We start from the raw sequence: 21,362 nt of genomic DNA, 5'->3' as shown, positions 1-21,362 counted from the left end.
TTAGTTTGGAGAAGAGAAAAATGAAGCTGGACATGATAGCTATCTACATGAATTCGAAAGGTCTCATGTAGAAGCAGGTTAGACTTATTTTAATTGGTCCCAGAGGACAGGGCAAAACCAGTAATCATGCTTATAGGTTACAAAGATGGCAATTTAGATTAGATGTTAGGAAAAAATTTCCTAGCAACAGAGTCCAAAATTTAAATGGGCCTCTTCAAGAGGTTATGGGTTGCCCCTCCTTGGATGTTTTTGAGCAGAGACTAGACAATCACTTATTGGATATTATGGTTCCTATTGTGGATGGGTTGGACTAGGTGGCCACTCTAGTCCCTTCCTTTCATGAGTTCAAATTCCTTCTCAGATTGTGGACAAGCTGTGGACCATGGGCAAGTTATTTCATCCTATTGGCCTTAGTTTCCCTAAGCTATATAATGAGCTAGATCAGTGATGGGCAAACTACGGCCCTCGGGCCAGAAGCGGCCCCCTGAAATGTTCTATCTGGCTCTGACATTATTCCTAATCTGATGAATACAATGTGTAGGATACAATACAATGAAATTTCGAAAGAGTTGCCTTAGAAACAGACTGACAGATGAGCATTTCCTTTCCTTTGGCCCCTTCTTTAAAAAGTTTACCCCTCACTGAGCTAGAGAAAGAAATGGCAAACCACTCCAGAATTTTTGCCAGGAAAACACCAAATAGGGTCACAAAGTCAGACATAGCTGAAATGATCAAACAACAACAAAGTCCCTTTTAGCTCTCAAATGTGATTATTTGTGATTCTGGGAATATTTTAGAAAGGGTTCAGGCATTAAACAGAAGCTTGGAGGAAGAGACCCTTTAGGATCCTTTCAAATCTAAATTTTTATGATTTCAAAAATATAGATTGATAAAGCTTTATTTACAGAACTCTCTGGAGAAGAGAAAATTTTTCCTAGACATGGTTCTTCTTTGGACATGTAGTGTTAGCTGGAAATAACACTTGCACATTTATTTCAGGTAGTGGTAGATGATGAAGATAGTGAAAATCAAAGTTTTGGACTGGAGAGCTCCCTAGAGATGGAGTCCAGCATTTTCTGCCAGCTCCGTTCTGAAGATCCAGACAAGGCTGTCACACTGGTGCGCTCCATTCTGGCTAAGAAGCACCACGCAGTGCAGGTAAGAAGATGCTGTCCACACCCCACATTCTTCCTTAGTCTTGACTGATGCTTTTACTTTGAAGAACTTTAATTCTCTTAAGCATGTTTTCCTAATACCCATTCACTTCCTAATCTGATATATGCTTGCTCACTTGTGTGTGAGTGTGTGTGTGTGTGTGTGTGTGTGTGTGTCTGTCTGTCTGTACCATGCTTGTGTAAAATGGCAAAGGCCTTCCTCACAGAGCACAGTTTGAGAATTACAACTGGGGTATAATTATAATGGAGGAAGTTTCAGAAATTTCAGCCATTCTGAAGTTCAGAACCTTTGCCTCAGTGTCCTGGTTTCCTGTCCCTCTCTCCCAGGCCCAGGTTTCTCTGCTGCTGTTTCACCTGTGTATCTCATCATAAAACTCCAAGACTTTCCTCCTTATTTTTCTGACTCTTAAATTTTAAAAAGATCATTCCATAGAACTGGTGGCATCCTACAGACCTTAACAGCCCAGATATAATGACATCCCATTTCTGAGGTTGGTTTGGCCCTGGCTCATTATACCTAGTCCCACCTGTGAGTCTCCTGCATCCTTCCCATAATCACCATTTGCTCTGCTGCCTTATTCCTGTTATACTTCCTGCCAGGGCCTGAAGCAGCAGCTTTCAACCTGTCAAGAGGCTGTGAGCTTCTGGCAGCATCAGCATACCCAGTGGGAGGAAGAGGGTGAAGCCCTGAGGCAGCGACTCCAGAAGCTCACTGGGGAACGGGATGTCCTGGCAGGACAGACCCAGGGCCTCCAAGGGGAGGTGGACTCTCTCAACAGGTAAACAGACCTAAAAGGTCACTGAGCCCTTTTGCCCCTGTTTTCTTTTACTCTTGAGAAGGAAGAACCTTACTCTGGGACTTGTCTGTCCCATCCTACATGATATTTTCTTGAAACCTCATGCTTCTTTGAACCTTCATTGCTGTCTGTTTCACTAACACTGAACCCTTCTGGTCCAAGGAAAGAGTCTTTGGCCTCAATAACAAAGGTGGGAAATTAGGGGAAGCACCTGCTGATGTCTGGCATAAGTAAAGACTTTTGGTCCCAGAGTCTGTGGTCACCCCTCTTCTCCTCCCAGAGATCGAGGGCACCTGGAAAAAGCTAGGGAGGAGCTCCAGCAGCAGCTGGAGGTTCTGGAACAAGAGGCCTGGCGCCTCCGCCGGCTCAACACAGAGCTTCAGCTCCAGGGGGATTTGGCTCAGGGAGAGAAGGTGGAGCAGGAAGAGGAGCTGCAGCAAGCTGTTCGAGAGAGAGATTGCCTGTAAGTATTGCCCCATCTGTTTTTCCTTTGGCACCTGACTAAAATGCCCCTTGAAGCTTCGGCCCTTTTGTCACTTCCTAGCCACCAACATCCGCTTCTTTGGAGAATGGATCAATAAGAAGCCTTTTTAAAATTGGGGCCAATTAAGTGACTGTTTTGTGAGGAAAAGAGCCCCAAGACGCGACAAGAAAGGGAAATCTGGACTGAAAGGTCAAAGATTAGGTCTCAAGTTTGGATTTTTTCAATCAGTAGACTTTGATGAAGCTTATGTTAAAAAAAATATTTTAATGGTTGTTTCCCCAGAAGATCATATAAGACCATAGGATCATTGATTGAAAGCTAGAAAAGGACCTTAAAGGTTATCTAGTCCAAACCCTTCACCTCTCATTTTATTTTATTTTATTTTATTTTAATTTTTTATTAAAACCCTTACCTTCCATCTTGGAGTCAATACTGAAGAGTGGTAAGGGTAGGCAATGGGGGTCAAGTGACTTGCCCAGGGTCACACAGCTGGGAAGTGTCTGAGGCCAGATTTGAACCTAGAACCTCCCTTCTCTAGGTCTGGCTCTCAATCCACTGAGCTACCTAGCTGCCCTTCTCTCATTTTATTTTATTTTTTTAAATCAAAGATATTTTATTTTACCATTTACATGTAATAATAATTTTCAACCTATGTTTTCCAAAATTATAAGACCTAAACTGTTTCCCTCCCTCCCTTCCCTCTCCCATCTCAGACATGGTAAGCAATTTGATCTAGGCCATATATGTATTATCATGCAAAACAACTTCCTTATTGGTCATTGTAAGGGAATACTTATATAAAATCAAAACCCCAAAATAAAACCATAAGTAAACTGATGTGAAAGACATCCATATCCATCTGACTCCAACAGTTCTTTCTCCGGAGGTGGATAGCATTCACTATATAAGTCCTTCAGAATTGTCCCAATTATTGCATTGCTACACCTCTCTCATTTTAAAGACAAAGAATGGGATGGGTAAAGTCACTTGCTTAAGACAAAATCACAAGTAGTAAGTGGCAAAGCCAAGATTCAAACCTAGACCCTGACTAAATTTGATGCTATTTCCCTGGTACCAGTTCCTTCTATAAAGGATCTTACAATCTAGGAAGAAGAATATGCACATACATAATTGTCCTAGATGTTTAACATAGAATTCCAAGTGGCTTAGGAGACCTCAAGGTGTGTATGGTGTGGAGTCCCCTGTCTCATTCCTTCTTCCTGCAGTCAAGAGACTTTGAAGGGCCTAGAAGCCAGACAGTCTTCATCACTGAGCGAGCTGATCTCCTTGAAGGAGGCACTAGAGAAGAGCCATCTTGAAGGAGAGCTGCTGAATCAAGAGAGAACAGAGATGGCAAGAGCTCTGGCCAAGGTAGACCAACTTTAGCCTTCATCTACCATGAGCAGAAAGATGTATCTCTGGAGAGAGGGCATTTCTTTAACTAGAAAGGTAGGGGCAGCTAGGTGGTTCAGTGTTATGTGACCCTTACCAAGTCACTTAACTCCAGTTGCCTAGCCCTAACTGCTTTTCTGCCTTGGAATTGATACTTAATATTGATTCTAAGAAAGAAGATAAGGGCTTCAAAACAAAACAAAACAAAACAAAACAAAACAAAACAAAACAAAACAAAACAAAACAAAAAAACAAACAGAAAAGTAGCTTCAGAGGGAAGTTGCCCAGAATTTTAAACAGGAAAAGGATCTTGGAATCAGCTTTTCTGTATGAAAAAAAAGGCAATTGGGGTGGGAAATGAGAGTTATTTAGGAAGGCAGAAGAGGGCCACAAAGGGAGAATCTTTATTTCTTTTTCTGTCTAGGCAGAACAGTCAATTGCTGAACTGACAGGAACAGAGAGATCCCTCAAGGCAGAAGTAGCTGATCTTCGGGATGCAGCTGCTAAGCTGAGTGCACTGAATGAAGCCTTGGCCCTAGATAAAGTGGGGCTGAACCAACAGCTCTTGCAGGTGAGCAGGTGGGATCCCACTCCTTCTAAGCTCAGCATCTGCCCCTTAAACCACATGTGGGTATTAATGACATATGCTTCTTGACCCCTCTCTCTCTCTAATGCTTTTCTTTTTGTGGGGCTGTAGTTGGAGCAGGAAAATCAGTCTGTCTGTGGTAAAGTAGAGGCATCAGAGAAAGCCCGAAGTGCTGTGCAGATGGAACTGGATGAATCTGAAAGGAGAAAGGAGGCCCTCTCAGAGGAGAAAGCTTACCTTGAAATTCAGCTGCAGAAATCTAAAGATGCTGAGGCAGAGCTTCAGGGGGACCTAAGCAGGGAAAGAGAAGAGAAGATCGAAACCCAGGAGAAATTGAAAGAGGTAAGAGAACACAGCATGTACCAGCAGACAGAGATCACAGATAGGCCATTAGAATGTGTACCGAAGTTGGGTGCCATGGGCTTAGATTCACATTGCAGTGCTGTCATTTAGCCCCTGTATTACTTTGGACAAGTTACTCATCCTCTCTGGCTTTCAGTCTCACATCTCTAAAATGAAGGGGTTGGATGAAGGTTCTCTTCTAAAGTCTATGTGCCTATGATCTTTTTTTTTTTTTTTTTAATAGGCAAGTGACTTGCCCAGGGTCACACAGCTGAGAAGTGTCTGAGGCCAGATTTGAACCTAGGACCTCCCATCTCTAGACCTGGCTCTCAATCCACTGAGCCACCCAGCTGCCTCCAAGCCTATGATCTTAATGCAATAACTTTCTAACATTTCAATGCTATAGCTTGAACTAGAGTAGTTCAATCATCAAGAGCCTTCTCGAGGGCTCTTGGGAGTCTTGAGGACCATATTAGCCCTCAAAAAAAGAAAAACACCCTTGTTGCCACCACCAAACAACTTTTTGCAGGCCTGGAGATAGGGGGATCTGGGTTCAAATCTGGATTCAGATATGTCCTAGCTTTGTGACCCTGGGCAAGACTGTTAACCCCAATTGCCTTACCCTTACCTTTTTTTGCCTTGTAACCAATACACAGTATTGACTATAAGATGAAGGTAAGGATTTCAAAACAAAACAAAACAGCTCTTTGAAGTCCTTTGGCTCTCATTTCCCCAACAATCATAAAAACTGCCACAGGGAGAAAGCTTAGGCTCTCTCGTTTGACTTTGTAGCTTCTTACTCTTTAGAGTTCTGGAAATTTGAACTTCATAATAACTCATATTTCCTTACTGCAGTTCCATGAGACTTAAAGTGGTGCCATTATTGTTATGTCTGTTTTATAGTTGAAGAGCCTGAGGCTCTGAGGGGGAAACCGTGAATGTGGTGGTCTCCTAACTTCAACCATGCTGCACTGCTTCCCTGCCTTTAAACTCCCTAAAAAGCCAACTGCTAATTTTTCATGGTTCTTCTTGTCCCATTTTCCAGAACCCTTATATCAGTTCCTAACTAGCATCATCTCAAGGGAAAGAAGAAGCCTGTTGGTGAAGAACTAGAGTAGTTTCACAAGGACAAGCTAGGTTCTTTAAGAGACTTGTAGCATTGTTACTGGAAAGAATCTCATTAGCCTGCCTGACAGTTCTGATTTCTCCTGTTTTTATTCTAAACTCAGACACACAGAAGCCGAGAAGCCCCACTTGATAGTAGACTCTTTCAGTGTTCTGTGCTCTTTCATCTGCCAAAACTGGAGGAATCCCAAGGGGGATGTGGAATGATCCCTTCTTCCTAATTCCTTTCCCTTACACTTCTCTTAAATTCCATTTTAGTTCTTTGCTCTTCTCAGGCACAACGCCAGTTGGAGGTAGCCACTACAGAATTGGAACAGCTGCACCAGGAGACAACTCGACAAGAACTCTTGAGAGACAAGGTGATCCAGGAGAAGGAGGTCTTGATCCGAGACAAAGCTGCCCTGGAGGTGCACCTGAAGGCTTTGGAGCGGGACCAGCAGGATCTTTCTGAGCAGCTACTGGAACTCAGGTCAGACCTCTGTCACATTGTTAATGCTGTTGTCTTACCATCACTACCACCACCACCCCTACCCTCCCAATCCATTCTTGGACTACCAAAGGATAGTCCAAAAGCCCATGTTTGACCTCTCTCCCAGAGGCTCCCTATTACTTTTTTTTTTTTTAAACCCTTCCCTTCCATCTTAGAATCAATATTGTATTACAAGGCAGAAAAGTGGTATGGACTAGGCAACTGGGATTAAGAGACTTTTCCAGTCATACAGTTAGGAAATGTCTGAGGCCACATTTGAACTCAGGACCTCTTATCTCCAAGCTTGACTCGATAAACACTGAGCCACCCAGCTTCACTCCACCCTACCCCCAACCAATTACCTTTTTGTTTTTAACCCTTACTTTCTATCTTACAATCAATACTAGGTATCAATTCTAAGACAGAAGAGTGGTATGGGCTAGACAATTGAGGTTTTGGGACTTGCCCAGGATCACACAGCTAGGAAAGTGTCTGAAGCTAAATTTGAACCAAGGTCCTCCCGACTCCAGATTACTCTATCCACTGTGCTACCTAGCTGACCCCCTAATACTTTTACTATCAAATACAGATGCTTCTGCTTAATGATTTTAAAGTCTTCAAACCATCCTCCAACATACCTTCTTGGATGTATTCTGCATTACTCCCTTTCAGCCACTGTACAGATTAGAATCTGGTCAAATTGCCTTTTTTCCTATTTCTCTCACATGAAACTTCATCTTCCATTCAAATCCTTGCCTGGAATATGCTCCCCCCTAACTACTGGATCTTTCAGGTTTAGCACAAACTCTGCCTTCCAAATCCAACTTTCCCTCATTGTCCCCCTCCCCCCAACCATTTGGGCCTCCGTCCTTCATATTATTGAGTAATATTTTGTCTATATTTTACACATACTTCTAGTAATACTTGTCTCTTCTAGTAGAATTTAAGCTTTCATTTTTTTTCTTTGTTATAGTAGCACTTAACACCATGACTGCTGCTTAGTTGATGCTTATTAAATGTTGCTGATTGATTTCTAGCCCATGCATGGACATGGGGGCAGGTTGGCTGTGTAGATTGACTAGTTTCTCCTAACATAATTACATCTAGGAAAGTTAAGATTAAGTTGGGAACAAGGACAGGGAGGTGGCTCAATGGATAGAAAGCCAGGACTAGAGACTGGACATTCTGGGTTCAAATGTGGCTTCAAATAGTTTCTAACGGTGTGACCCTGGGCAAGTCCCTCATCCTCCATTGCTTAGCTCTTATCACTCTTCTGCCTTGAAACCAATACACAGTATTGATTCTAAGACAGAATGCAAGGATTTTTTAAAAAGAAGGAGAAGAAGTTGGGAACCTAGAACTAGATGTACCTTGCCCTTCTTCTATTTGCTATTAGTTGGCAAGCCTATGTGCTGGGGCCTGTAGGCTTCATTCCCAGCTAAGGCTGCTCTGGATGCTCATATGGGCTGTTGGGCCTGGGGAGGGTGGGCAGGGCCATAGGGAGAGTCTTCTCTGACCTCTGGATCTCACAGCTCAGCCAAGGAACTGTTAGAAACCAACTTGTTTGAGGCTCAGCAGCAGGGCTCTCTGATGGAAATTACCAAGGAACAACTGGTGATGCAGATTCAAACAGTCACACAAGCCAAGGAGGTGATCCAAGGTGAGGGCCAGGCCAACCTGGGCCCCCTTCCCATTCAGAGAAGCTGGGGGGAGGAGGCCTGCCCTCAGACAGATCTCCAACCTGGCGAAGGGTCTATCACATTCCCTTTTTGGAGGCATGGGATGGGCCTTGCCAATGAGGTCAGACCTAAACTCTGCCCCCTTCTTCAGGGGAAGTAAAGTGCCTTCAGATGGAACTGGAAGCAGAGCGACAGCAGGCAAAACAGGAGCGGGACACAGCAACCAAACATCGAGACCAGATAGAGCAGGAGAGTCAAGCAGCTCTACAGCAGCAACAGGCTACCTATGAAGAACTTCGCCTGCTGCAGGAGGAGAGGGTAAGGTGATTGACAGGGTGGGAGGGGCAAATCCTTGTCTGGTCTGACAAGGGTGCCCCCAGGAGGCCCCTCCGCCTTCCCACTTATGCTAGAAAGAGGCCTGTCCTAGCCAAAGAAATGGAGAACTTTATCTAGCCTTATGGATAATTAAGGTAAGTTAGGAAAAAGATCCCTTGGGATTTAGATTAACTAGAAGTTAGGCCCTCTTTAGGTAGACAAAGAGAACTTGTCCCTTCAGAGGAAGAGAACTGTGTCTATTAGATACTTATGGTGGAGTCACTTATCAGAGCCTGGAGCCAGATTAGGATGATGGGAAATATTCTCATTTACCAACATATTCCTAAAACTAAGTTCTCCAGTAGGGAAATGTACATACCACAAAATCAATACCAGTATCTCAAGAAAAAGAAAATGTGAACAGATTTGTAAGAATTGGCCTCAACTGCTCACCACAGCCCTCTCCAGGCTTTGACTAGTAATCCTTTTTGAACTAGATACTTTGGTCAGGCTGGTTATCAGAAGTCATGAATAGGACACAGAGAGACTTAGTATCCTCATTTTTTCCTTCTCCCCTTATTTAAATAATCACACTGACCTTTATGAACAGGTTCTATGAAGTCCCTGGTGTATAGCAGGTGGGGATTGTTCTCTTGTGCATTCTGATCTTCTACCACAGCTATCCTTCTTGATCCCAAGTTCTGTATCATCCATCCTATTATTCTAGGCTTAGACGAAGGTTCCTTTTGTTAGCCCATTTGAAATTAGGTCTCTAAGTTTTGGGCTGCTGAAATGCACTATATAAATGTTAACTCAAATCATTATCATTATTATTATAGTGATTTGAGTTGTCCTTGCATTTTGTAACTACAATATGCTTGTGGTACATTCTGCATAGTTTCTTCCATAAATCTAGGGAACAGATTGCTCCCAGCACAAACAAGAATTAGAAGAAGCAAAGGAGTGTATAGAATAGGGATCTGTGAGAAGTTGAGAAAGCTACATGTGGAGGCCCACACAGCTCTGGCATAGATAGGTAGATGGGGAGTATGCCCAGGCAAAGGGAATCATGGGGAGACATTAAGTTGACTGAGTTGGAGTTCTTCTTTCTCACTGGGACCAATAAATAAAGTTAAGGAGCTAGAATTTCCTGCCCTGTGTTACCCATCTTGCTGATGCAGTTTTCTCCATGTGGCAAGGAGATGGATCAAGTCAAGCACAGGCAGGAATTGGAGGCCATATTAGAACGAATGAAAAGAGAGAAAGTGGACCTGGAGGAGACTTGTGAGAAGAAACTAAGGGAACTGCAGGAGGAGTTGGAAGCTGTCCAGGCACAGAGAATAAAGGATCATGCCCAGGCTGAGAGCAACAGATGTCAGGTAGGGAATAAGACTAAAGATACTTCTGATTCTGTATTATCTCCAACTTTTGCCCATTCTCTTCCTCTCTGATAAATTTATTATATGGGCTGCATTGGTCACAGACCTAAGAACATAGTGAATTGATGCTCTGGAAAAATTGATATATTTCTTCCATGGGTTATTGCCACAAACACTAAGTACTTTCAGGACTTCCTGGTTCTCACTGTCAGATAAGTTAAGACATTTCCTGATTTTTAGCATTAAACCCTGTTCTCAGTGTTTAAACCAGATGCTCTTATAGCAGCTGTGACCTAATGACTGCAAGGGTGTAGAAATCCTGTCAGATACCTCTGCTTTAATGTACATCTCCCTTGTCTCTGTAGATGCAGCTAGAGATGGAAAAGGAAAGGATGTCACTACTGGAGACACTCTTGAAGACCCAGAATGAACTAGCTGATGCTGGCCAGCAACTGGAGCAGCTGAGGCAGGACATAAAGGCCCAGAAGTTAAAGGAACAGGTAGGGAGCTTGGCCCTGTTGATGATAGGAGTAAAAACTACCTTCAGCTAAGGGAACTGAGCAGGAAGAAGATATGAGGTAGAGAACTTGAGATAGCTGAGCAGGTCAATAAAGAGATGAAAAGAAAATGAGGGTACGTTTAGTTGAGGAAGACATAGTTACAGTGGAGGAATTGAAAATTGTCTACTCAAACCAAAGGGACAGGTGGGCCAGGAGTCATTTGGGACAAGGTTTGAGGGATTAAGCCCCTCCAGACAAATGAGTTGTCACTGCTTTCCACTTACCTTGTTTTTTCTTCTTCTCAGAAGAATATGGAGGACCTTTGGGCCCAACTGCAAGAGGCTCAGAAGACACTGATGGAGACAAGAAGAAAGCATCATGATGACCTTGCTGCCTTTGAGGAAGAAAAAAGCATCGTGCTGCAGCAAAGAGAGAACCTGCAGCAGCAGGTTATCTAAAAACCCTGCCCCGCCCAATGCAGTGTGGGAAGAGAAGTGTAAAGCTGCTTCCTGAACTGTTATGTGTGGTGTGGGGTTTTCTTTTTAGAGTAGGGGAAGTGCAAGTCCCAAGTAAACATCATCTATTCTTCCTGTCAGAGCAGATTGGGGATTGAGGGATCCTCTAGGCTAGAGCATGTTTTACCCACATTATTGGGATAGTTTCCTCCCTTCAGTGGGAATCCCTTTCCTCTAACCCCTGCTCTTTGCTTATAACCTTTTCCTATGGATTTAGTTACATTTATCCAAGATCATCTGCCCGCTATGCGACTTTGGAGTAGCAGAGATTCTCCCTTCTCTCTTCTCCCTCCCCAACATGATGTGTGCAACAGGGGACATAGATGCCTCAGTGAAAGCCATGTAATTGAAAGCCAAATGGAGATGAGGGGATAGAGGAGAGGAACTGGTCAAAAGTCACTGACTTCCTAGAAATTGCATGTGTACTTGTAATACAACAAATAATAGCAACAAAACTAAAGAACCCTCAAACCCCCTGAACAATTGCTTTCACTTTTCCAGGTGCAAGACTTGAAGGCCCAACTAGTCACAAGTGAAGATTCATGTAGGCTGGCAGAGCATGAGGCCCAGAAGCAGCTACAAGAGGTCCAGCAGTGTACTCGTGTCCGGGAGGAGAGGGAGCAGGAAAAGGCCAGGTAGGGAGCTAGAGCCATCTAACCACACTCTATTTATTAATTTGTTTGTTTGTTTGTTTGCTTGCTTGCTTATTTATTTATTTGTTTGTTGAATATTTTCCATGGTTACATGATTCATGATTTGGGTTATACATGCATCATTGTTCAAAACCTATTTCCATATTATTCATATTTGCAATAGAGTGATCTTTTGACATCAAAACCGCAATCATATTCTCATCAAACCACATGACTTTTCTGTTTTTCTATTCCCACAGTTATTTCTCTGGATATGGATAGTGTTCTTTCTCATAAGTTCCTCAGAATTGTCCTGAGTTGCTACTAGTAGAAAAGTCTATTATATTTGATTCATATCTGTCTCTGTGTATAACGTTCTCCTGGTTCTGTTCCTTTTTCTCTGCATCAATTCCTGGAGGTCGTTCCAGTTCACATGGAATTCCTCCAGTTCATTATTCCTTTCAGCACAATAGTATTCCATCACCAACAGATACCACAATTTGTTCAACCATTCCCCAATCCATAGACACCCCTTCATTTTCCAATTTTTTGCCACCACAAAGAGCATGACTGTAAATATTTTTGTACAAGTATTTTTCCTTATTATCTCTTTGGGGTACAAACCCAGCAGTGGTATCAGCCACACTTTACAGGGAGATATCTGATTACTGTTCACATCATAAGGTGGCTCAAATCTATCAGTCAGCCAATAAGTAAACACACCTGTTACCTTCTCAGGTACCAGTTACTGTGAGGGTGTCATGTCAGGGCTACAGGAGATATGATAGTCATAATCCCTGACCTAGGAGCTTATCTCATTGTCAAAACAAAAGAGTATTATACATTAGTAAATAACCAATCAACAGCTATTCACTAGGTGCCTGGCACATAATTTAGAAATAAGTGGACTACAGATTATGAATGCTTTAGATAGGCTGGTGGCACAGTGGATAGAGTGCTAGGCCTAGAGTCAGGAAGACTCACCTTCCTGAGTTCAAATCTTGCCTCAGACACTTAATAGCTATGTGACCCTGGGTAAGTCACTTAACTCTGTTTGCCTCAGTTCCTTCATCTGTCAGATGAGCTAGAAAAGGGAAATGGTAAACCATTCCTTTATCTTTGCCAAGAAAATCTCCAGGGCGGGGGTCACAAGGAGTCAGATGTGGCTGAACAACAACTGAATAGAGGCCAAACCCTTCATTTTACAGAAGAGGAGCATGAGCCCAAGATAGATAGTAAGTAGTGTAACAAGATTCAGACTCAAGTTCTCTGATTCCAAATCCCACAGTGTTCTTTCTGCTATACCAGCAAACAAATAGATAAAGATCAGTTAATGATCCCAAAAATAATGTAAAGGAAGTAGTTCTTCTGTACTAAACCACATCTGGATGGTTGTACCTTCAGTTATTGTAGTTAGTTTTAGGAAGAAGGGCTCCGGAGGAGGTCTCAATCAGGATCTGGTAAGCAGGCCTTGAAACCATGTTATACAATTATCAGTTAGAGGGATTGGGGATAGTTAGCCTATAAAATAAAGAACTTGATGTCATTGGAAGAGGGATTAGATTTGATCTGTTTGATGTCATAGGGCAGAGTTAGGATCAGTAAATGGAAGTTACCCAGAAAGGGGGCAAGGGAAGATTTCAGCTCAATATAAGAAATTTCTAACTATTAGAGATGCCTGGAAATGGAATGGGCTGAGCAAAGTCTTAAGTTACCCAACTTTGGAAGTGCTCAAAAAGAGGTTGGTTAAGCATCTTCTAGAGATGTTATAGAGGGAATTAATTGTTTTAGGTAAGAGTTGGAACAAATGGCCTCTTAAGTCCCTTCTAGTTCTAAGTTCCTGGATCAATCTTCACTATTCGCCTCTGCCCTCAGTGATTTTGTCCCAGAATGAATCCCCATAGTTTTAGTGGTCTGTACCACTTGTTTGGCACTTAATTTATACCACCTTGTATTGATATGTTTTTTTTAATGTGTATGTCCTTTCTTTCCATTTAAGTTGTAAGTCTCTTTTTATATATCTTTTTATAACCCTAGTACTTAGACAAATCCTTATCTATAGGAAACATTCAGCAAATGTTGAATGAATGAATGATAACTTAATCTGGATCTTAAAGGATAGGTTGGATTTAGACAAGTAGAGGAGGAGGAGGAGGTGGGGATGGGGAAAGAGAAGGAACATCTAAAAAGAAAGCTCTCTCTGGGAATTTATTTCTTCTTTCTTATTTTTTGAGGTCCACATTTAGTTACAGCTTTTTTGCTCTCTCGGCTGCTTCTTTACCTTTAACATGTTTTTCCTATTGGGCCTACTTGATTTTAGTTCTTGCTTTCCCAGTCCTAGGCCCCTGTCTCTTTTAATCTGTAAAAGTGAGACTGTATTTGACATCTAGAGACTTATCTTGCTTCTGGCCTTTTCAGCACTATTAATATTTTTAAGTACCAGTCTTGATCTCTGATTGACTCCATACTCTGTGGTAATAGAAGGGTAATATGAGAGTATGTGTAGACCAGATATAACCTTTGTGTCCTGGACTCCTTTGACCATATGGTGAAGCTTAAGGACTCCACAAAATAATGCTTTTAAATGCATAAAATAAAATAAAGAGAATTATAAAGAAAACCAATTACATTAAAATAGTGTCTGTATACAGCAGGATTACAATCAAGTGCAGTTTAGCAACAGGTCTAATAACTATAGTACTTTTGAGGTAGTAATGAGCATAACTGGCACCCTGAAATATTTGAATATTTCATAATGTAATGAAATATTTCATAAAGTAATATGAAGATATCTTTGATTTCTGTTGGTGACAAAGCCAGGTACTGCTAATACTTCTGTAGTTTGTTACCTATATTCACAATGGATATGCTAAATTTCACTTAGAGGCTAATGAAAACAAAGATAGTTTTTTCCCATCTAATTTTATAGCTCCTTCCCCTCTCAAATCTCTCTCTGGAGCTAATGGATCCCAAGTTAAAAAACCCTAAGCTAGAAGGAATTAGGCTGCCAGGGTAAAAGCGCCCCCTGATGGAGCCAAAGAGTGAAATTCTGAGATCCTACTTTATAAGAGTTGTGCAGAAGAGTCCAATCACATGTGTCTAGCACTATGAGTCATTTTATTTCCCCTTTGCAATGCATCTCTTTTTTCTTCTTCCTCCCATTTTTCTTTTGAGATCCGAACACAATAGAATTACACCTAAGTTAGAAGAATTAGACTCTCTCTAAGACCCCACATATATTATCTCCCCCTGTAATAATATAAAGTTTTATTTTATTTAGTCTCTTATGATTTTTCATTTGTTTACCTTTTTATGCTTCTCTTAAGTTCTGTGTTTAAGTGCCAAATTTTCTATTCAGCTCTGGTCTTTTCAATAGGAATGCATGAAAGTCCCTATATCATGAAATGTCTCCTTTTTTCCTCCTTATATCATGCTTATTTTGTAGGTAGGTATTCTTGTTTGTAAACCTAGGTCTTTTGCCTTCCAGAAATTCATAATCCAAAAGTATCATATCCTTCCATTCCTTAGTGGTAGCTGCTAAATCTTGTGTGATCCTGATTGTGGTTTTATATTTTAATTCTTTCTGTCCTCTTTTAGCATTTTTCACCTTGATCTGGGAGTTTTGAATTTCGGTTATAGTGTTCCTGGAGTGTTCATTTAAACTTCTTTAGTGGATTCTTTCCATTTCTGCTTTGCCCTCTGGTTTTAAGCTATCTAGGCAGTTTTCCTTTGTAATTTCTTGGAATATAATATCTGGGATTTTTTTTTGTTTGTTTATGGCTTTTAAGTAAAACAAAATTGTTAAATTATTTCTCCTAGATCTATTTTCCAGGTAATTTTTTTTCTTTCAGATATTTCATATTTTCTTCTATTTTTAAATCTTTTGACTTGATTTCATTATACTTTGATGTCTCATGGAGTCAGCTTTCATCTGGCTAATTCTTGTTTTTAAGAAGTTACTTTCTTCAGTGAGGTTTTATACCTTTTCCAAGCTGTTAACTCTTTTCATGATTTTGTTGGCTAGCTCTCATTTCTTTTCCCAGTTTTTTTCCTTTACCAATCTTGTTTTTAAATTTTTTTGCTTTTTAAATTTTTCTTGTATCTTTTCAAGATGGGTTTGTGTCCAACCTGATTTTTTTTTTTTTAAGGCTTTGCTTTCATGTTTCAAAATGTTATCTTCTATGTTTGTATCTTGAGTTTCTCTGTCAGTATAGTAGTTCTTTATGGTCAGGTTCTTTTTTGATGTTTGCTCATTCTTTCTTGACTTTGGATGTTATATTGGTATCTGCTTACTTCAAAGAAGAGTGATCTGGCTTGAGTTCCTGCTGCTTCTGTGGCTCAATCTGGGGCCCTGCATTATGCCATTGTTTCATTAGATTCTTATTGAATAGTGACCGGCCAGACAGTGGAGCAGGTAACAATGGTCCCTATTTCTTCTTTCTTTTCTTTGCAGCCTGGTTCAGTCACTAGCAGAGAAGGAACAGAGACTCCTCATTTTACAAGAGGCTGATTCAGTCCAACAGCAAGAGCTGAGTTCCTTGCGGCAGAAAGTGAAGGAGGCCCAGGAAGAACAGGAGCAGCTCAGTGCCCAGGTATCTTAGTCCCTCCTGTGCCTTTCTCCTTGCTCCTCTGGTAGAGGCCTTCTTTAGCCTCTGTCCTCTAGAAAGATTTATAGAGTAAATCTCTCTTCATGAGTATAATGGACCCTCTTAGTGTTTTTAAATTTTTTCTTTTAAAATTCTTTATTGATGACTTTTGTTTTCACATTATAGTTTTTTTTAATATACCTGCCTCCCTTCCCCCCAACACAACCAAATAAGCTTTCCCTTGCAATAGTGAAAGCATTTAAACAAAACCAAATGATACAATGACCACATAAGGCAGTGTGTACAACATAATTCCTCAGCAGGCCATTGTTACAAGAAAAAAAGGGAGAGATATTTCCTTCTCTCTTCTTAGGGAACAGGATTGATCATTATTATGATATCCCTTTCAGCCTTGTTTTAGTATTTTTTTCTTTTACAGTGTTGTGATTGTATGTATTGTTTTCCTGGTTCAGCTTATCTCACTCTAATATTAGCTACATTTATATAATGCTTTAATGTTTGTTCCTCACAATAACCCTGGGAGGTAGGTAATAGGTGCTCTTATTCCCATTTTTTAAAATGAGTAAATAAAGATCAAATGAAGCAGGATTCAAACTCAGGTCTCTTGACTCCATCCAGTATACCACCTAACTACTTCTGTTATCAGTTTATAGAAATCTTCCCATGTTTCTCTTAATTCTTTATATTTGTCATTTCTTATGGTGCAATAATTATTATGGTACAATAATATTAAATTCATATGCCACAATTTGTTCAGCCATTCCTCAGTCAATGGGTACTCACTTTCTTACTATCACAGAAATTGTTGCTATCAATGTTTTGTTATATATGTTTTTTCTATCTTTAATGTCCTTGAGATTTATAATGTCCATGGTCTCCAAGTCAAAGGGTTGGGACAGTTTAATCTGCAAAGAGTGATAGTTTAGTTTCCTCATTGCCTACTTTAATCCCTTCTACTTCTCTAATTACTACTGCTAACATTTCTAATACAGTATTAGATAATAGTGGTGATAATGGGCATCTTTGCTTCATTCCTGATCTTATTGGGAAGGCTCCTAACTTATCCCCATTGCAGATAATACTTGCTGATGATTTTTGCATTTATTCTTTTTTTTTTTAACCCTTAACTTCTGTGTATTGGCTCCTAGGTGGACGAGTGGTAAGGGTAGGCAATGGGGGTCAAGTGACTTGCCCAGGGTCACACAGCTGGGAAGTGTCTGAGGCCGGATTTGAACCTAGGACCTCCTGTCTCTAAGCCTGACTCTCAATCCACTGAGCTTCCCAGCTGCACCCTTTGCATTTATTCTTATTAAATGTAATTTATTGGCCTAGTGTGCCAACTTTTTCGGTTCTGTTTGGATCCTGTCTCTGCCATCCAAGGTATTATTTTCTCTCTACATTGTTTCATCATAGATCTCTCCTCAAAGATGGGGGAAGGGAATAAGAATAAACAGTACCTACTATGTGCCAGGCACTGTGCTAAGCACTTACAAATATGATCTCTTTTGATCCTCACAACATCCCTGAGAAGTAGGTGCTGTTATTATCCCCACTTCACTTTTGAGGAAACTGAGGCAAGTATCTGTGTATAGCTAGTAAAGTATCTGAAGCCATATTTAAATTCAGGCCTTCCTGATTTCAGGCCCTGTCTGTTGCTCCATCTAACCTACCTCTAGAGTTCTTCTCTACTCTTCCTCCATTGAGCATGTTTCTTCCCTGACAGATACAGTTTTTAAAGGAAGAAATGCAGAAAAAAGAAGCTTCTCTTTTGGATCAAGAAATACTTTTGGAGAAGTTGGGAGCATCGAAGAAGACAGAGCAGCAGCTAAGGGCCTCACTGTGGGCACAAGAGGCCAAGGCAGCCCAGCTGCAACTCCAGCTGTGCAGTGTGGAAAGCCAAGTAGGGGCTCTAATATTAGAGCAGCAGCATGGACATCAGGCACAGGCACAGCTAGTGGGTCTCTACTCCATTCTGCAACAAGCCTTTGGAAGTGCTATTGAGAGTCGGCCAGAGCTGAATGGTGCGGGTGATGCTTCTCCTCTTTCCTGGAGCCCCAGAACCTTGGAGCCAGGTGGGTCAACTGCTAGGAAACTGATCATTTGGTGAAGGGCAGCATAGGCACCAAAGCAGAGGCCAGGGTGGGACCCTGAGAAAGAAAAAGAATTAGATTTCTGTACCGGAGAAGGAGGAAGGGAAGAGAGCCTTTGAGTCCAGGCCAAAAGGAAAGCAATCAGGTAGATATATTTAAAGAGGGATCTCTAACTGAATCTTAGCTTTTCCCCTTTAATCCAGTTCTGGAGGTAATACACCTAGCCTTCTTTTCTCATTTTTTCAGGACAAGAGAATGCAGAGAATTTCCTTAAAAACCAGATTGCTCTAACAAACTTTACTACTGAGGGTGTGGCATCTTTACTTCACAAGCTCCAGCAAGACCTCTGGCAGGCTCGTCACACTCGGGTATGTGTCCTCATTTCTTGTTTTGAAATCTCTACTTCCTACCCTTCTCCCTCCTAGCTCTTCTGTCTTGTCTGATGAATGACAAAGAAGTAGATGTAACAATTTAGTCTCACATTCTTGAGATCAATTAAGGATTCCGCCTCTTTTATTGTGATTTGGCCAAGACCTGGATCATTTTTGGTTTCAAAATCCCAGAAAGACTAGAACGATTCTGGAGCTTCCTAGAAGTTGAAATTGTCATCGTTTAAGCCTATGGTGTTCCCAGAACTTCAGACTAAGCTATATTTCTAGGTCCCTCCAATTAGTTATCCAGCCAATTAGAAATACATATTGAGCACCTTGTACTATTTCCACATGTATAATATGAGATGAGATTTGTTTAATCCCTTCTAGCTCTAACATTCTGCAATGCTGTGATTCCATATTTGACTTCCCATGTTAGGCACTATAAGAGATACTAAGAAGAATAAGCATGGTTTCTGCTCTCCAGGACCTTGATTCTGGTTGAGGAGGCAAAACATAAACAATTGAAAAGTAAAATGACTTCATAAGTGTTTAACAATAGTAGGCAATAGTATGGGAATTGTCACAGGGTAGTACTTGATACCCAGAATGTGACATAGATAATGAATACTAGAATACACTATATAAGTTAGAATGTTTAGAGAACATTTCCTGAAGGAAAAGAGATTTGAGTTGGACCTTGAAGGATAAGTAGGAAAAACATCAAGGGTGAAGAAGACAGAAACAACCTCAGGGCTAGGCTAGAACCATTGAATGACCTGGTCGTAGTCTGAACCTCTGAGATTGGAAAAGAACCAGGCTCTCCTCAGAAATATAGCACACCAAATATTAATAATATGGAAATAGATCTTGATCAATGACACATGTAAAACCCAGTTGAATTGCTCATTGGCTGCAGGAGGGGGATGAGAGGAGGGGAGAGAAAGAACATGAATCATGTAACCATAGGAAAATATTCTAAATTAATTAAATAAAAATTTTAAGTAAAAAAAAAAAAGAAAGAATTATAGCACATCCATCCATGGTAGCCATATTATTCTGTTCTTTTCCCAAATGTTATTTGACATTGATGGTCTGTCTGTTACTCCCCATTTCTGCAGAAGAAGGTACTGCTGAGGGAACTGACTTATAGAAAGCCTTGTGGTGGATACTGTGGGCCTAATAAGCAAAAGACATAGTCTCTGGCTTTTCTCAAGGAAATTGGATCTGAGTAGATGAAACCTATACATCTGGTCCTGCCCTAATATGGAGGTTGCCATTTTTTCAAATTTCAATTCTTCCTTCTGCCTTCATCATGGTCAGAATATTTGGTGAGAACCAAGATTGCCTTTCCTGTTTCTTCCTGTAGGATGATATGAAATGTCAGGTTGAGAAGTTGGAGCAACGTCTGTCCCAAGCTGAGGCTGAGCGGAACAAGTTTTCTATGGAAATTCAAGAGCTTCAGAGATTGCTTTCCCAGAATCAAAAAGGTAAGGTTGGAGGCCAGTATACTCTGAAATTGAATAGGCCTGTAAAGGGATGATAGCTAGCAACAAGAAAAGTAGGGGCATAGTATCCCCCGAGAGGATAGATTCTAAGCCAAGGAGGCCCCTTATCTGCTCCCTTTGCAGTGCATCCATGCATCAGAGAACATTGTTACTCTGGGCAGCATGTTTAAAAGTTGGACATACCAGACGTAACAGGAAGCACAGATTGGAGCAACAACAAGCTAGGTTAAGAATTGAAATGGCTGCTAGAGGCATTGTTGGGGCCTGGTAATGAGAGTACAGATGAGAAACTGGAGATACATCTAGAATTGAAGGAATTGCCAAATTTTTAGATTTGTAAAAATCATGTAATCTCCCTTTTTTCTTCTTTCCCTTCTAACTTCCTTCCTCATTCTCATCTCCATGCTTCCCCTTGCTATTTCTTTTCTCCACATCCCCTTCCTTTCCTCCCATAGAGAAACTGAAATGGGAGGGAGAGCAGAGCTCCTTGGAGACAGAGTTGGCTGCATTTCAGGAAAGAGTGGCCTCCCTACAGAGCAGTCTGAAGAGTTCTGAGCAGCAAAGGACAGAAGCCCAGGTGAGGTGATTCTGCCTTCAGAGCTAAGTTTCCTTCCCAGGTTCAGAGCCAAGTTACTTCTAAACCTGTATTAGAATAGTTCCCAAAGAGCCAAGGACCCTGGCTACTCAGCAGCCTTCAACTTAAGGCTGTAACCTGCCCCAAATTTAGTTCTGACCTCTCACTGCCCTGTCCCTTTGTTGTCTTACTTGGATTTTGTCCTAAAGATTGCTAGTAAAATCTCAAAGGATCCTCATTTAATTGTTTTCTCTGGATTAAAGATTTTATTTCTCTTTAATTCATTCCCCAACTCCTCTGATCCAGAATTTTGTGTGGGCATTGTGAAATATAAAAGATGGGACAAGGGCTACTCCTGCAATGTTAGTCATAGTTCAAACTATCACTCTCTCCCCTCCCCTTTTCTGTGCTGGTCTGCCTCAGTTTCTTCTTCTGTACTATTGACCTCATTAAGTACTACCCCAAAATAGACTATTCTTTCAAACATTTCAATCTGTGGCAAGTTTGTAACAGACCCTGTTCTCTTTCTTTTTGTTCAAAATTGATTTTAATGGCCCTTGAATTTTGAAGGATATTAACTTTGTGACTTCCTAAGAAATGGGAACTGGATGAGACCAAGAGAGCCTCAGTCAACTAGGGTGTCTATTACACAGGAGAATCTGGGCCCCTGTCTTTTACAGTTTTCATTGTTCAGCCAAAATAGAAGAATCATCTCCCAATTTTATATGGATAATTTTAGAGGCTACGAATTTGGCCTTAATTCTCTAGTTGTTCTCCTAAGACTTTATCAAATAAAAATTATAAGGATGAAATTCCAGAGAT

The 21,362-nt window shown here is 41.1% G+C and overlaps 1 protein-coding gene across 1 annotated transcript in view; it reads left to right on the top strand.

The window, feature by feature from the left end:
- Positions 1–21,362, top strand: part of CEP250 (centrosomal protein 250) — a 39,820-nt gene that overhangs the window by 11,224 nt on the left and 7,234 nt on the right. The window contains exons 9-26 of the mRNA XM_044664363.1: positions 1,000–1,158; positions 1,776–1,954; positions 2,253–2,435; positions 3,683–3,827; positions 4,273–4,419; positions 4,546–4,776; positions 6,177–6,370; positions 7,903–8,030; positions 8,201–8,367; positions 9,564–9,743; positions 10,109–10,243; positions 10,549–10,692; positions 11,260–11,393; positions 15,844–15,982; positions 17,721–18,069; positions 18,334–18,455; positions 19,828–19,948; positions 20,422–20,543. Of these exons, the coding sequence (XP_044520298.1) occupies positions 1,000–1,158; positions 1,776–1,954; positions 2,253–2,435; positions 3,683–3,827; positions 4,273–4,419; positions 4,546–4,776; positions 6,177–6,370; positions 7,903–8,030; positions 8,201–8,367; positions 9,564–9,743; positions 10,109–10,243; positions 10,549–10,692; positions 11,260–11,393; positions 15,844–15,982; positions 17,721–18,069; positions 18,334–18,455; positions 19,828–19,948; positions 20,422–20,543 (2,979 nt within the window). The remainder of the gene's footprint in view (positions 1–999; positions 1,159–1,775; positions 1,955–2,252; positions 2,436–3,682; positions 3,828–4,272; positions 4,420–4,545; positions 4,777–6,176; positions 6,371–7,902; positions 8,031–8,200; positions 8,368–9,563; positions 9,744–10,108; positions 10,244–10,548; positions 10,693–11,259; positions 11,394–15,843; positions 15,983–17,720; positions 18,070–18,333; positions 18,456–19,827; positions 19,949–20,421; positions 20,544–21,362) is intronic.

This window comes from Gracilinanus agilis, chromosome 2 (genome assembly GCF_016433145.1).
Source record: "Gracilinanus agilis isolate LMUSP501 chromosome 2, AgileGrace, whole genome shotgun sequence".
In the NCBI taxonomy this organism is placed as follows: Eukaryota; Metazoa; Chordata; class Mammalia; order Didelphimorphia; family Didelphidae; genus Gracilinanus; species Gracilinanus agilis.
The sequence above is the reverse complement of the archived record's forward strand: the minus strand, read 5'-3'. Positions and strand labels throughout refer to the sequence as shown.